Source organism: Bos javanicus, chromosome 11, assembly GCF_032452875.1.
Source record: "Bos javanicus breed banteng chromosome 11, ARS-OSU_banteng_1.0, whole genome shotgun sequence".
NCBI lineage: Eukaryota > Metazoa > Chordata > Mammalia > Artiodactyla > Bovidae > Bos > Bos javanicus.
In genome coordinates this window covers 92,584,374-92,598,289 of record NC_083878.1, presented here as the reverse complement: position 1 = coordinate 92,598,289, position 13,916 = coordinate 92,584,374, and the positions used below count along the sequence as shown (strand labels likewise).

The window sequence follows — 13,916 nt, the reverse complement described above, 5'->3', positions numbered from 1 at the left end:
AATCCTTACCCTTCAAGCTCTCTCCAGGGGTATTTGAGAATGTCCCCAGTCTTGTCGATGAAGAAGTGAAAGTGGCCGTGATCAGAGACACACTGCGTCTCATGGACCCACTTAAAAAGAAAAGAGAGAGCCAGTAAGTATTTTTTATATCATTTGTTTCTATCAATTCTGCTTCCCATGTCCTAAGCAGGTAAGCCAAGTTCTCAAAACATGTTAGCATCGTGAGTGAGATTTATACCTTTAACAATCTAATAAATCGTATTTTCACCTATGAGTATCACCCTCCAGATATAGTGACTCAGAGTCAAGAGATGGAGACACTTGCAGTTCAGCAGGTGAATTTTTATCCAATCCTTACCTGAGTCTGGAAAGTCTTTCTGAAAACCCACTCTCCCCCAGTGACAGAATCTCCCCTCCTCACCGTTGCCCACGTGGTGCTTCTCTGTGACACTCAAACATAGGCAAAGAGTACAAAATGCTGGAGAATGGGGCCACAGGTAACTTGGACGTGTGTAGTAAGGATCGCTTTCTTTTAATTTTCTTCATGATGTTAACTCTCTTGCAACGTAAACTTTTTGTTTCAAAATCTGCAGAACCAATTGTCGAACCTGTGGCAATTCTATAATATTTACCTTATAATACCTGTTCATCCCACCCACCCAGTTAACATCTAACTGGAATATTGATGGGAGTATGTGCCCGCCCCTCCCTCCATGGAATCACCCCTGATTCCATGATGTCATGAATCATGGAATGTCACTTGGGTATTTTGTTGGTTTTGTTTTCACCAAATTCCTGGCTTTTGCAAAGTGAGGACTGAGTAAATATCATGGTGCCTGTTTTAGGCAGAAAAACCAAAGACAAGCATTTCAAACAGCACTCCCGGTACCCCTGACGCATCAGTTGGACCCCGACACCCCCCTAGACAAGTAAAGCATGTGTCAGCTGTGGTTTAGGAACATGAGGACCCTGACTTGCCTGAGCAAGTGGTGCTTCGCAGGCTCCTCTTACTGCTGCCCCTCACCAACTGGGCTCAAGCCCAGATATTGTCAGAATCACCCTCCGATAGAGCTTCTCCTCTTGGCTGCACATCAGAACCATCTGGAGAGCTCTCGTAAATACCAGTGCAAGTGCCCCCACTTCTAGAGATGCTGCTTTTAATCAGCCTGGGCTGGAGACCTGACCATGGAAACAGTGTAGGTTCCCCAGGTAAGTCTATCTCACAGCCAAGGCTGGGCACCGCTGCCCTGCAGGAAATGTCACTCTGAAGGAGCATTTGTCATATTCTGAGTCAGGCTGGATGGTGCCTGCTTGGTTGAGTTCTCCTCCAGAGCATTCTTTGCTGTGTGAGGCACAGATTCAAGGCCAGCAAGGCTCGCTGAGAACGCTCACCTGTGGTTCACGTGGGCCGATCCCGCCAGGCGTGGCCTCCACTGACGGGGGCATCAAAGTGGTGGCGGGTCAGGTCTGCGGAACCCCTCCCGGTAGCAGCTCATGGCAGCTGGATAATGGATCTACTCGTACCCACATGCAGCTGCCTTTTTTAGCCATCCTTGAGGAAAAGCAGTGGATTAATTGCAGTTTGGTCAGATTCATTGCAATGTAATTCATTTCTCAAAAATCTACTTTCTAATGGTTATTGATCTCACTGGTAGAGATTAGGTCTTGAGTGACTGGGGGGCACTGCAGGGAGATTTTGGTGGCTATCATGCCAGGATGGCTCAGGGGGATAGATTTTTAAAGAGGACCTTGACATGTTAACCCTCTGATTCCTTTGGTGGGAACAAGTTCAAAGGCTATTGTGTGGCCTAAGCCTTCTTAACCTCTGCCACCAAAACCAGGAAGAGAGGAAAGGGGACTGCTGTATTTCACATTAGATGGCCTCAAAACATGATCAGCTTTCATTTTCTGGTTCTAGTTGTTTTTTTTTTTTTTTTTCCTTTTTACTGGCACCTGGCATTCGATGTGATCCATATGAGCTGCAGATCTAAAAGTTAAAAGCAATTTAAATGGGCCCAGGACCATTGGGAGGGATGGGAAAGGCATTTTACGACTTATCAAGTCATAAGTAGCAGCACCTCATTTTTAATTTAAAAAGCATTGACTTTTCTTTTTTTTTTCTAACTGATAACCAAGAACAGTTAGAGCTTCAAGAACCTGACTTCAATCTTAATAGAAAAATGCTTTCATCTCACCCTTTCTCCACCTACAATATAAGGGTGTATGTTAATACCTAAATGGCATTTACTGATATTTTTCCTTAATTATACCTTTTTTTAAAAAAACAAAAACAAGCAACGATTGTCCATGAAAGCATTTTGTAATCTGTAAAGTGCATTATATGTAAGGAATTATTATCAGCATTTTGATAACTTTACTATACAGACCAATGGTTTTTCTGGTGGCTCAGACTGTAAAGAATCTGCCTGCAATGAGGGAGACTGGGGTTCGATCCCTGGGTAGGGAAGATCCCTTGGAGAAGGAAATGGCAACCCACTCCAGTATTCTTGTCTGAAGAATTTCATGGACTTAGGAGCCCGGCAGGCTACAGTCCATAGGATCAATTGGACACAATTGAGCGACTAACACTTTCATACAAACCAAAAGGCTGAAATTATTCTCAATTCTAAATGTTTCAGAATAACTTGGAAAAGCACTGCATTTGTGCCCATAGATAAGGCACAGTGTTGTAGGGTTGAACTGTGTGTTCAAATCTGGGACCAGGTCACGCCAACTGCAGGAAGTGACGTCACAAGGACTTCTAGGCCAGCAGTTAACTTTAGAAGCTGGAGTTTCTTGTGTTTGAATAGGATCCTACCTAAATATTTAAAAACCAAATAGTTTCCTTGCCTTTCTCTTCAGTTCAGTTCAGTTCAGTTCAGTCATGTCCGACTCTTTGCGACCCCATGAATCGCAGCACGCCAGGCCTCCCTGTCCATCACCATCTCCCGGAGTTCACTCAGACTCATGTCCATCGAGTCAGTGATGCCATCCAGCCATCTCATCTCTGTCATCCCCTTCTCCTCCTGCCCCCAATCCCTCCCAGCATCAGAGTCTTTTCCAGTGAGTCAACTCTTCGCATGAGGTGGCCACAGTACTGGAGTTTCAGCTTTAGCATCATTCCTTCCAAAGAAATCCCAGGGCTGATCTCCTTCAGAATGGACTGGTTGGATCTCCTTGCAGTCCAAGGGACTCTCAAGAGTCTTCTCCAACACCACAGTTCAAAAGCATCAATTCTTCGGCGCTCAGCCTTCTTCACAGTCCAACTCTCACATCCATACATGACCACTGGAAAAACCATAGCCTTGACTAGACCGACCTTTGTTGGCAAAGTAATGTCTCTGCTTTTGAATATGCTGTCTAGGTTGGTCACAACTTTCCTTCCAAGGAGTAAGCGTCTTTTAATTTCATGGCTGCAGTCACCATCTGCAGTGATTTTGGAGCCCCAAAAATAAAGTCTGACACTGTTTCCACTGTTTCCCCATCTATCTGTCATGAAGTGATGGGACCAGATGCCATGATCTTAGTTTTCTGAATGTTGAGCTTTAAGCCAACTTTTTCACTCTCGTCTTTCACTTTCATCAAGAGGCTTTTTAGTTCCTCTCACTTTCTGCCATAAGGGTGGTGTCATCTGCATATCTGAGGTTATTGATATTTCTCCCGGCAATCTTGATTCCAACTTGTGCTTCTTCCAGCCCAGCGTTTCTCATGATGTACTCTGCATATAAGTTAAATAAGCACGGTGACAATATACAGCCTTGACATACACCTTTTCCTGTTTGGAACCAGTCTGTTGTTCCATGTCCAGTTCTAACTGTTGCTTCCTGACCTGCATACAGATTTCTCAAGAGGCAGTTTGATGTGTCCCTCATCAGTTCATTGAATACACTTTGCCAGCAAGACTGTTGAAGATAGTTTTCACTTTTCCTGCACAGACTGAAGCAAAAAGGTTTAAACTGCTCTAAACTGCTCTAGAAAGGTGCGGAGGAGGCCTTGGAAGGGTATCAGACACCTGTGTCTGTGTGTCCTGCATCTTCACACACCCCAGAAGTAGGGGGTCATATAGGCTGGGGTCCATATATTGATGGGGCAGAGAGCAATCCTCATGCCTTCCATGGGGAGAAGGACCTGTGACCCTACTGAGTGGGTATAGTAGATAGAACTTTCTCCTGAGCTGAAGAGACTGAGATTCAAATCTTGATGTTGAAGATGTGGAGAGCTATTCTGAGCCTCAGTATCCTTTTCTATAAAATGGAGATAATGATGTTTAAGTGAGGCAACATGCAAGACTTACTATATAGTGTGTGTAAGCTCAGTCATGTCCGAGTCTTTGTGACCCCATGGACTGTAGCTCACCAGGCTCCTCTGTCCATGGAATTCTCCAGGCAAGACTACTGGTGTGGGTTGCCTTTCCTTTCTCCAGGGAATCTTTCCCACCCAGGATTGAACCCGAGTCTCCTGCATGGTCTCCTGCATTGCAGGCGTATTCTTTACTGCTGAGCCACCTTACTATATAGTAGGCATTTAATAATGCTTAGTTTACGATTCACCAATAAAATTATCTACTATAATTTGAACCAACAAACAGAAAGTGCTTACCATGCTCTTTTCTGGTATACTTAAATAGACTTTCGAGTTTAAAACCAATGACATATCCTAAAACCAAAGCTGTTGGGCCACTGCAACTAGACTTGACATTGGAGCTGACTGCAATGGAAAATTTTGTTTCCATGTAGTATGATGTCACTCGCCCAGACAAATTTATTTGTTGGGTTAGGAGAAAATATACCTTTGGCCCCTGAAGGAACAAAATAGCTGTCATATGAGAGCTGTTTTGAACTATGATGACTTTTTGTAATATCTGATGACTCTATTGATTTACTTACTAGGCGTCCTTGGAGGCACTGCAGGGGCGGGGGAAGGGCGATTGATGGGATAGGATTCTAGAACTCTCATACATCTCTGCACACACATATGGAGGTAAAATCCACACAATATAAAACTAACCTTACAAAAGTATACAGTTCAGTGACATTTAGCACATTCATAATGTTGTACAACCAGCACCCCTTTCTAGCTCCAAAATATTTTGTCACTCCAAAAGGTAATCCATTATCCATTAAGCACTCACTCCCCATTCCCGCCTCTGCCAACCTATTTTCTATCTCTGGATTTACCTTTTCTGGTTATCTCATGTAAATGGAGTTTCTTGTGGCTGGCTTCTTTCACTTAGCATGTTTTTGGTTCACCCATGTTATAACATGTGTCAGTACTTTATTCCTTCTTATGCCCTAATAATGTTCCATTCTATGGATACACCACATTATCCATTCGTCACTTGATGGACATTTCCGGGGGAGTCATTTCTTTTTTAACCAGAGGGGAGCTGGGATGACCTATTTTATACTTTGGCATTCTCTAGATTTCCTTTGAGCGGGAAGGATCTTTTCTGCTACAAGAAGTTTCTAAAGCCCCTGGTTTAATCCAGCCCCATCATTTTATCGATAGAGGCACAGAACTTGCAGGGACCTTAGAAACCAGCATGCTCATCAGCTCCTGGGCTCAAGAACGTCCTTCATAAGCATCCATGTCAGAGGAGCAGCTCGTGTCCCGAGGAGGCACTGGACTTGGCATCAGCCAAGTCTGGATTAAAGTCCTTAATCTCTGATCAGTGCACGATGAGCTTGGCCAAGTCATTTTATTCTCTGATCTCATCTTTGAAATGATCAAGGGCTCAAGGGCTCTCCTTGCCTGGACTGTCACTGGCATCATGTGAAATGACACGTACGAGAGGCCTTCGTGGCATCTGAGGGTACTGGACAAATGCTAGTTCTTAGGGTCACCACGTGGTCAATCAGGCTTCATTTGAAAGTTATGCTGATAGTGACACGTAAGTCGCAGCTCCTGGAGCAGCCTGTTGGAGTTGTGTATGTAATGATTCCGCCTGTCTGAACTGTACAAAACAAAACTAAGATGAAGAAGATCCATCACTTGCCAGGGGGAGGAAATCAGGAAAAACAACAGAAGCTATCCTCTTTTCTCAAGGTATTTGGGGAGCCTAAGGTTTTCTTTTGAAACACTTCTGTCAGAACCAGAAGAGGATAAATTGCTTTCCTATTTTATAAACAAAGTGATTATTCCATCAACTGATTAATTTTTGGAAGATGGGTTTACCCCCTGGTGGAACTGTTTTACTAGCATTTTGCTCCTTTTCCTGGATGTAGATGTTTCTAGTAGCCATTTTCCTTTCTTAGGGATCATTACCCTTTAGGACCCCAGAGTAATATAAAGCCGGGGACAGGCTTGGAGGACTCTGAGGGGATTTGTTGATGCCATTCAGTGCCAGGGAGCCGGGGGTAGCTGTGAGCCACTTGTCTCTTATTCAAAAGTGTACATTTGGAACATGACTATGTAAGTCACAGAAGCCCCTTTTCCCACAGCAGTGTTTCATGGTCCTCTCCCAGCTTCACTTACCTCCTATCACCATGACAACCAAGTTTATATGAAGGGTGGAGTCAGCCTGCCAGTACAGCTTCGTCCCCAATTCAGAGATGTTCATCCTCTGAAGGCTTCACTGGAAGATCAGGCTTCACTTCTTACCTTGACTCTCAAGTGTATCCCTTGGATCTTGTTTAGACGTGTTTAGAACCCACACACTAGGTGAATCCTCAAATTAGGTTGGTTCTATGTAGAATCGAGAATAAAGGTGAAACATTCTAACATAACATTCTCTTCTTAGGGCTTCCCAGGTGGCACTAGTGGTAAAGAAGCCACCTGCCAATGCGGGAGACACAAAGAGATGCCGGTTCAATACCTCGGTGCAGAAGATCCCCTGGAGGAGGGCACGGCAACCCACTCCAGGATTCTTGCCTGGAGAATCCCATGGACAGAGGAGCCTGGCAGGCTGCAGTCCATAGTGTCACACAGAGTCGGACACAACTCAAGTGACTTAGCACACACGCATTCTAAGAGAACAGAGATCAAGGAATCTCCCAGTGGTTCGATTTCACAGCTGAGGGCTTGTAGTCTGATCAAGGAATGTAACTCCGTCCTGTCCTGGGGAACAGTATCAAAAATACATTAACCAGAAATTCCCTCAAGCTCAGGTGTCTACCCCTTAAATTGGCAGTACGTCCCAACTGAAATCCCCTCAGTGATAGAAAAGAAGGGTTTCTAAACTATTTGGACTAAACATGCCTTTGTGAATGTAGAACAGTATCTTTCTTACTTTTCAGAGTAGTCTTCTGGAAGCAAGCATTCTTTCAGGAGAATCATCCAACCACCCTGTCAAATGGCCCATCCACTTGCACATAGTTGACATTTGTTGAAATTCTGGGGCTTTGTTGACCCCCTAATGATTTCTTTGTGGCAAGCCTCTACAGACAAGCATGCCCTGACCGCAAGAACCTCTGAAGATTTCACATAAATCAGAGTCACAAAGAGATGAATATTTGCACACTTGTTGGGGTTTCATTTTACAACCTGTATCAGGATTACATACACAGATACTGGTTATTTAGAGCATCTATTGGTTATTCAGAGCATTTATTGAGCACTCACTGTGTGCCAGGGAGATGACTGAAAGTGAAGTGACAGTGTCCGACTCTTTGAGACCCCACAAACTACAGCCCACCAGGTTCCCCTGTCCAGAGGATTTCCCAGGCAGGAATACTGGGGTGGGTTGCCATTCCCTCCTCCAGGGGATATTCCTGACCCAGGGATCGAACCTGGGTCTCCCGCACTGCAGGTAATTTCTTTACCATCTGAACCACCAGGGAAAGCCCCAGGGAGAAGACTATGGAAGTGAATTAGCTCACAGGTCAGTAAGGGAGGCAAGATTCACAAATATCTATGAGGTGGAAAGTTACAAGGTGCCCGAAATATAAAGATGAAGTAACGAGGGAAGAAAATGTAAGGAAAGATAATTTCCTGATGAGAAGAGTTTAAAAAAAAAAAAAAAAGACAAGAGGTGGCGAGGAAACTGAGGTTTAAAGGATGAGTAATATTTGGAACACACGGATGGAAGAGTCTCCCTGGTGAAGGAAACAAAGGCATGAGAGTCTGTTGGGGAAAATGTGAGGAGTTAAGTCAGCTGGTGAGGCAGAGGCGGATGAGTAGAGAGGGGGGCTGGTGGGGAGGGAGATGCAGATCCAGAGGCCAGAGGTGGGTGACCTGGGGTGACAGGCTGAGCCAATCCAAGCTTGTCTTCGACCTGATTCAGAAACACGAAGGCCTCCAGAGGGTCTGTGATCCCCGTAACGACACAAAATTTCATGTCCGTGTCTCTTTTTCCTGGAGAAAAGGTCAGAAACTTTTCATCATATTTTCAAAAAGCTAAGAACCCATCAGTCCTATTGCCACTGGAGGCTCCAGGGAGCTGGAGGGATTTGCCCCCTCGGGGTTCGGGGTGTCATGGCTTCAGGATCCGTCACGCCCACCGTACCTGGCCAGGCTTCACGTTCAGCAAATTAGAAAAACACGCATGTGTTTTTAAGTAAGGATGGACAGGAAATGACTAATGATACGTGCGTTATGTGCAAGAAATAAAACCAGACAGCTCTCTCCCATCCATAAACGTTTAAGCATTAAGTCAGCAGTAACCAGTAGAAAGCCTCTTTTGCCTGCAGCGTGTTGAGCAGGAACCGTTCTCGGGGCTTATGGGGAAGGCGGGTTTCCTGGGCCGAAAAGCCGTTTCGGGGACCATTAGACAGGAGCCGGGCCCCTCCGCCAGTGGGCAGGCCGCTCCTCCCTGTCCCCCCGGGCGCCGAGCAGATGGGCACCGAGATGAGCATATGGCCCGTCAGTCAGCACTTCTGGGGAAACGGCAGAGTGGAATTCTGCGTGGGCCCTTCCAGAGTTATTCCAGGTAGTGACGGGCGAGCAAATGTATTTGGAAATTTCCTCATGAGCTGTGCCAGTGAGCTTTAAATGTTCATGGGCTCTTAAATGAGGCGTCGTTGGCTTTTTGGAAGGACGCCTTGCAGTCTGGGCTGAGGATGGAGGTTTAGATACCAGGTCCGCTTGGCCTCAGATAAGTCACTGGACTCCCCTGAACCCAGTTTCCTCATTAAAACAAACCAAAACAAAAAAACCCAAACCAAAAACAAGCAAAAAAAGCAAACAACAACAAACAAAATAAGGGGAAAAAAGGGAGTAATAGTAGCAGCTCTGCCTCTGTTACAAGGGACTGTTTGTAGACGGCTTATGGTGCACGGCACGGTGGTATTTACCTTTATTCCTGTTTCGTCCTCCCAATGGCCATATGCTGTAGCTGCTTCTGTTTTAAGAGGACAGACACTGAGGCCTGGGGAGGGTGAGTGACAGGCCAAAGACCACAGCACTTAAAAGCGACAGCCTGAGATTCAAAGCCAAGTGTGTCTAGATCTTGCCTCGAGAGAGTGGATGTGAAGGTATTAAGTGCACTGAGGAGACTGTGCACCCACAAGGCACTGTCCTTACCTGACTGGGCTTGTCTTCACCCAGACTTTAAGGCAGGGACGCATCCCTTTAGCTTCAGTCACTGAACGTAAGTAGGTGCTCGTGAGAGATCGATCAGGTCCATGTGCGGGAGCTCCGTGGCCAGCCAGGTGGCTACTTCATATTCACTACGCTTCAATTAATGAAGATTCACAATGAATGAAATGTAAGCCAATGCACGACCAGCTTAAAGCACCATCTAACAAATGAAACAGATCCGGACTATCTGTGTACAGTAGGGCATCCCAGGCTGGGAACATGCCAGAAGCTCAGAAGAGGGCAGGATGAGCCACAGATGAGGTGGGATCGTACGAAATTACAGGTATTAGATCTTTTTTCTCTGACCCACAACCACTGACACTTTCCTATGATTCAACTAATAGCTGGCCTGGAGTGCTCAAGGCAACCATGGTGAATGAGGTGGGGCTTACATTTTCTTGGCCTTGATTGGGTGAGAAAGATATAAATAAGCTTGGGGGAGGGAAGGATGGAGGCAGGAAGCTGAGCGTAGGAGTTAGGCAGGGTCCCGGAGGACAATCCATCAGGCCTCCAAAATCGCACTTGGGGTTGGAGAGGACAGATCTTGCTTCTGTGACAGATGCTTCTTGAAATTTTTCTTATTATAGAAGTAATACATGCTCATTATAGAAAAAAAAGGGAAAATACCAAAGTGCATAGCATGAAATAATAATCTCCCTCAAATTCAACCACCCAGAGCTAATCATGATTAACTTTTTAGTTCATAAAAATGGTATCATTTTCTTCTTTCTATATTGTTTTATAGCTGAGGCCATACTCTCTATATAATTTTTGTATACTGTTTTTATTTTTCTCCATTTTATGCAACAGTAATTTCCCCTTCTTATTAAGAGCTCGGTAAACATCATTTTCATCAGTGGCTGGGTCAGAGTCTGCCTCCGTATAGAGCAATGTTTGGTTTATTTCCAACATCTTGTGCTTAAAGCTCTGTGTGCTACTAATTTATTTTACTTTTAAAATTATTTATTTGTTTATTTTGTTTTTGGCTGTGCTGACTCTTCACTGCTGCGCGCTGGCTTTCTCTATTTGCAGCAAGTAGGGGCTGTTCTTCAGCTGTCACACACGGGCTTCTCGTTGTGGTGGCTTCTGTTATTGCAGAGCACCGGCTCTAAGGCACAAGGGCTTCGGTAGTTGCGGTGCACAGCAGACCGTGTCCCCCGCATTGGTGGGCAGATTCCCAACCGCTGGACCACCAGGGAAATCCTCTGTGTGCTATTTAGAAGTCCGTCTTAGGCTAGAGAGAGCCCCTCAGGAAGCGGAACTGGAGAGGCCCTGCTGTTCTCAATGCCCTGGTGGGAGAGCAGAGTGGTAAGAATCGGAGCCCTGGAGCCGGTGCTTTGGGGTGAATCCCGTCACTGCCATCTGCAGCCATAAATGGTACAGAGTTTCTTCCCCTCTCTGCACTTTGATCTTTCTCATCTATTTAAGGGTGTTTGCAGTTGGATGTTTTTAAATCTGCAAAGCAAGGAGTTCTTTATTTGGAGGGAGAGAAGATGCTGCTTATTCTTAAGAGAGTATTTATCATGGGAAATATCCATTCTAAATGTAGTATTTAAATAATATTATTTAAGTCAAATGATATATACAACCTGGGGAAGTGGTTTTTTTTGGTTTTTGTTTTTTTTAAAATGTGTGAAGGAGAAGATGGTAAAATAAGTGGGAATTGATCCCAACAGTGACAGGTTGATCTTCGGCTGCCAGGCTGGATTTGATTTCCCTCTAATTATCTGCTAGATTAAAAGAAAGGAAAGCTTGAAATCAAAGCCAGTTTTAGCTGTTATTGGAAAGCCCCTGGTTATTACACCAAATGCTGGGCAGCATTCTCCAGCTGCTTTCTTTCCTTTCCTTTTTACTCAGTTTCCTTTTTTTTCCTTCCCTTTTTAAGCGGTAGAAGAGACCCTTGAAACTCTCATCACAGAGGCTATTGCGAGAGGGAGTGGGGAGAGGGTGGAAATCCAACAGTTCGGAGAGCTGGCATCCGCCCCCCAGCTCATCCTGCGCTGCGCTGGCATCCTAGCTGAACAGGGCGAAGTGGGAGACTGCCTGTTCAGGGTGTGCGCTTCCTGTGGGGCGAGGTCAGGGTTGGGGACTGCTTGTTCGGGGGAGCCTTCATTTGCTCAGAGAGGCTCGCTTTCTTCCTCTAGTCTGTCCAGGCCTGGGCAGCACCTGGGGTCAGCCTGGAGAAGCTGCTGAGACCTGTGTGAATGAATGTGTGCGCGCATGCGTGGATGGATGAGCGTCAGGCCCGGCTAGAGGCTGGGTCAGGATGAGCCTCTGTGAGATGCAGGATGCCTGGGAGTAGGAGCTCCGCAAGGTGGGCAGGATGGAGCTGGCAAGAGAGGCCTCGGCAGGGAAAATGGTTCCCATGAGGGCTTGAAGGCAGGCCAGAGCACCGGACTCTCAAAGCACAGGAAGAGCTCCAGAACTCCAGCCATGGGGTTTGTAAAATGCTCTAAGCTGGAAACAATCTATCCACCAACAGGAAAATACCCGCATGATGGGTATTCATTCACTGGAATACTGTACATCAATGGAAATGCATGAAGGATGTACTTCCAGTGCGGTGATATTCACACTGAGAAAAAGAAGCAAATCATAAAAGAATATCTAGAGTATAGTTCCAACTCAAAACGGGAAAAACTAAACTGTATTATTTTTTATTCTACTTTAATAAAAACCAAAGATTCTACTTTCTTAACAGAAAAATATTAAATGCTATGTAAAAGCAAGAGAGTTCCAGAAAAACATCTATTTCTGCTTTATTGATTATGCCAAAGCCTTTGACTGTGTGGATCACAATAAACTGTGGAAAATTCTGAAAGAGATGGGAATACCAGACCACCTGACCTGCCGCTTGAGAAACCTGTATGCGGGTCAGGAAGCAACAGTTAGAACTGGACATGGAACAACAGACTGGTTCCAAATAGGAAAAGGTGTACGTCAAAGCTGTGTATGGTCACCCTGCTTATTTAACTTATATGCAGAGTACATCATGAGAAACGCTGGGCTGGAAGAAGCACAAGCTGGAATCAAGATTGCTGGGAGAAATATCAATAACCTCAGATATGCAGATGACACCACCCTTATGGCAGAAAGCAAAGAAGAACTAAAGAGCCTCTTGATGAAAGTGAAAGAGGAGAGTGAAAAAGTTGGCTTAAATCTCAACATTCAGAAAACTAAGATCATGGCATCTGGTCCCATCACTTCATAGCAAACAGATGGGGAAACAGTGGCTGACTTTAGTTTTTTGGGCTCCAAATGCAGATGGTGACTGCAGCCATGAAATTAACAGACGCTTACTCCTTGGAAGGAAAGTTATGACCAACCTAGATAGCATATTAAAAAGCAGAGACATTACTTTGTCAACAAGGTCTGTCTAGTCAAGGCTATGGTTTGTCCAGTAGTCATGTATGGATGTGAGAGTTGGACTGTGAAGAAAGCTGAGCACTAAAGAATTGATGCTTTTGAACTGTGGTGTTGGATAAGACTCTTGAGAGTCCCTTGGACTGCAAGGAGATCCAACCAGTCCATCCTAAAGGAGACCAGTCCTGGGTGTTCATTGTAGGATTGATGTTGAAGCTGAAACTCTAATACTTTGGCCACCTGATGTGAAGAGCTGACTCATTTGAAAAGACCCTGGTGCTGGGAAAGATTGAGGGCAGGAAGAGAAGGGGACGACAGAGGATGAGATGGTTGGATGGCATCACTGACTCAATGGACATGAGTTTGGGTGAACTCCGGGAATTGTTGATGGACAGGGAGGCCTGGTGTGCTGCGATTCATGGGGTCGCAAAGAATCAGACACGACTGAGCGACTGAACTGAACTGAACTGAGCTGAGCTATAGTAGTCTGCCTGGTTGCATAAACTTTATTTTATAGAGATGTAACCCTACATGGCAAAAATATGAAGGAAAGCAAGGGAAGAAGGATCAGAGAGTTTAAGATGGGTGCTTCTGCGCATAGGTGGGAGAGGGACCTGTGAGGGGTACATACAGGTGTGTCATTGAGATCCTGGCTGTGTTCAATCTCTTAATGCAGATGAAGTCTGTGTGGTAGGATTATGTTGGGTAAGCAGGGACGGGGTCAGGAGACAGATGCTGCAGGGTCTAATGGGGCAGACCAGGCATTTTGCTTTTCATCCTAATGAAAAGCTTTTCATTTTTTGATTGAAGTATAGTTGATTTAAAATAATGTGTTAGTTTCAGGTATACAGCAAAGTGATTTGGACATATATATATATATGTATGTATGTATATTCTTTATTTGATTCTTTTCCATTAGAGTTTATTACAGAATGCAGAATATAGTTCCCTGTGCTATACAGCACATTGTCGTTGTTCATCTATTTTAAAAAATAATTTTATTTATTTTTTGGCTGTGCTGGGTCTTCATTGCTGTG

The 13,916-nt window shown here is 44.9% G+C and overlaps 1 protein-coding gene across 4 annotated transcripts in view; it reads left to right on the top strand.

The window, feature by feature from the left end:
- TTLL11 (tubulin tyrosine ligase like 11) overlaps window positions 1-13,916 on the top strand; it is a 268,751-nt gene that overhangs the window by 114,678 nt on the left and 140,157 nt on the right. For 3 of the 4 annotated variants that reach the window (XM_061433419.1, XM_061433418.1, XM_061433420.1), the window contains exon 6: window positions 18-133. In XM_061433419.1, the coding sequence (XP_061289403.1) occupies window positions 18-133 (116 nt within the window). Of the gene's footprint in view, window positions 1-17; window positions 134-8,635; window positions 8,867-13,916 lie in introns of those variants that run through there. The other variant, XM_061433421.1, reaches the window with a different exon arrangement.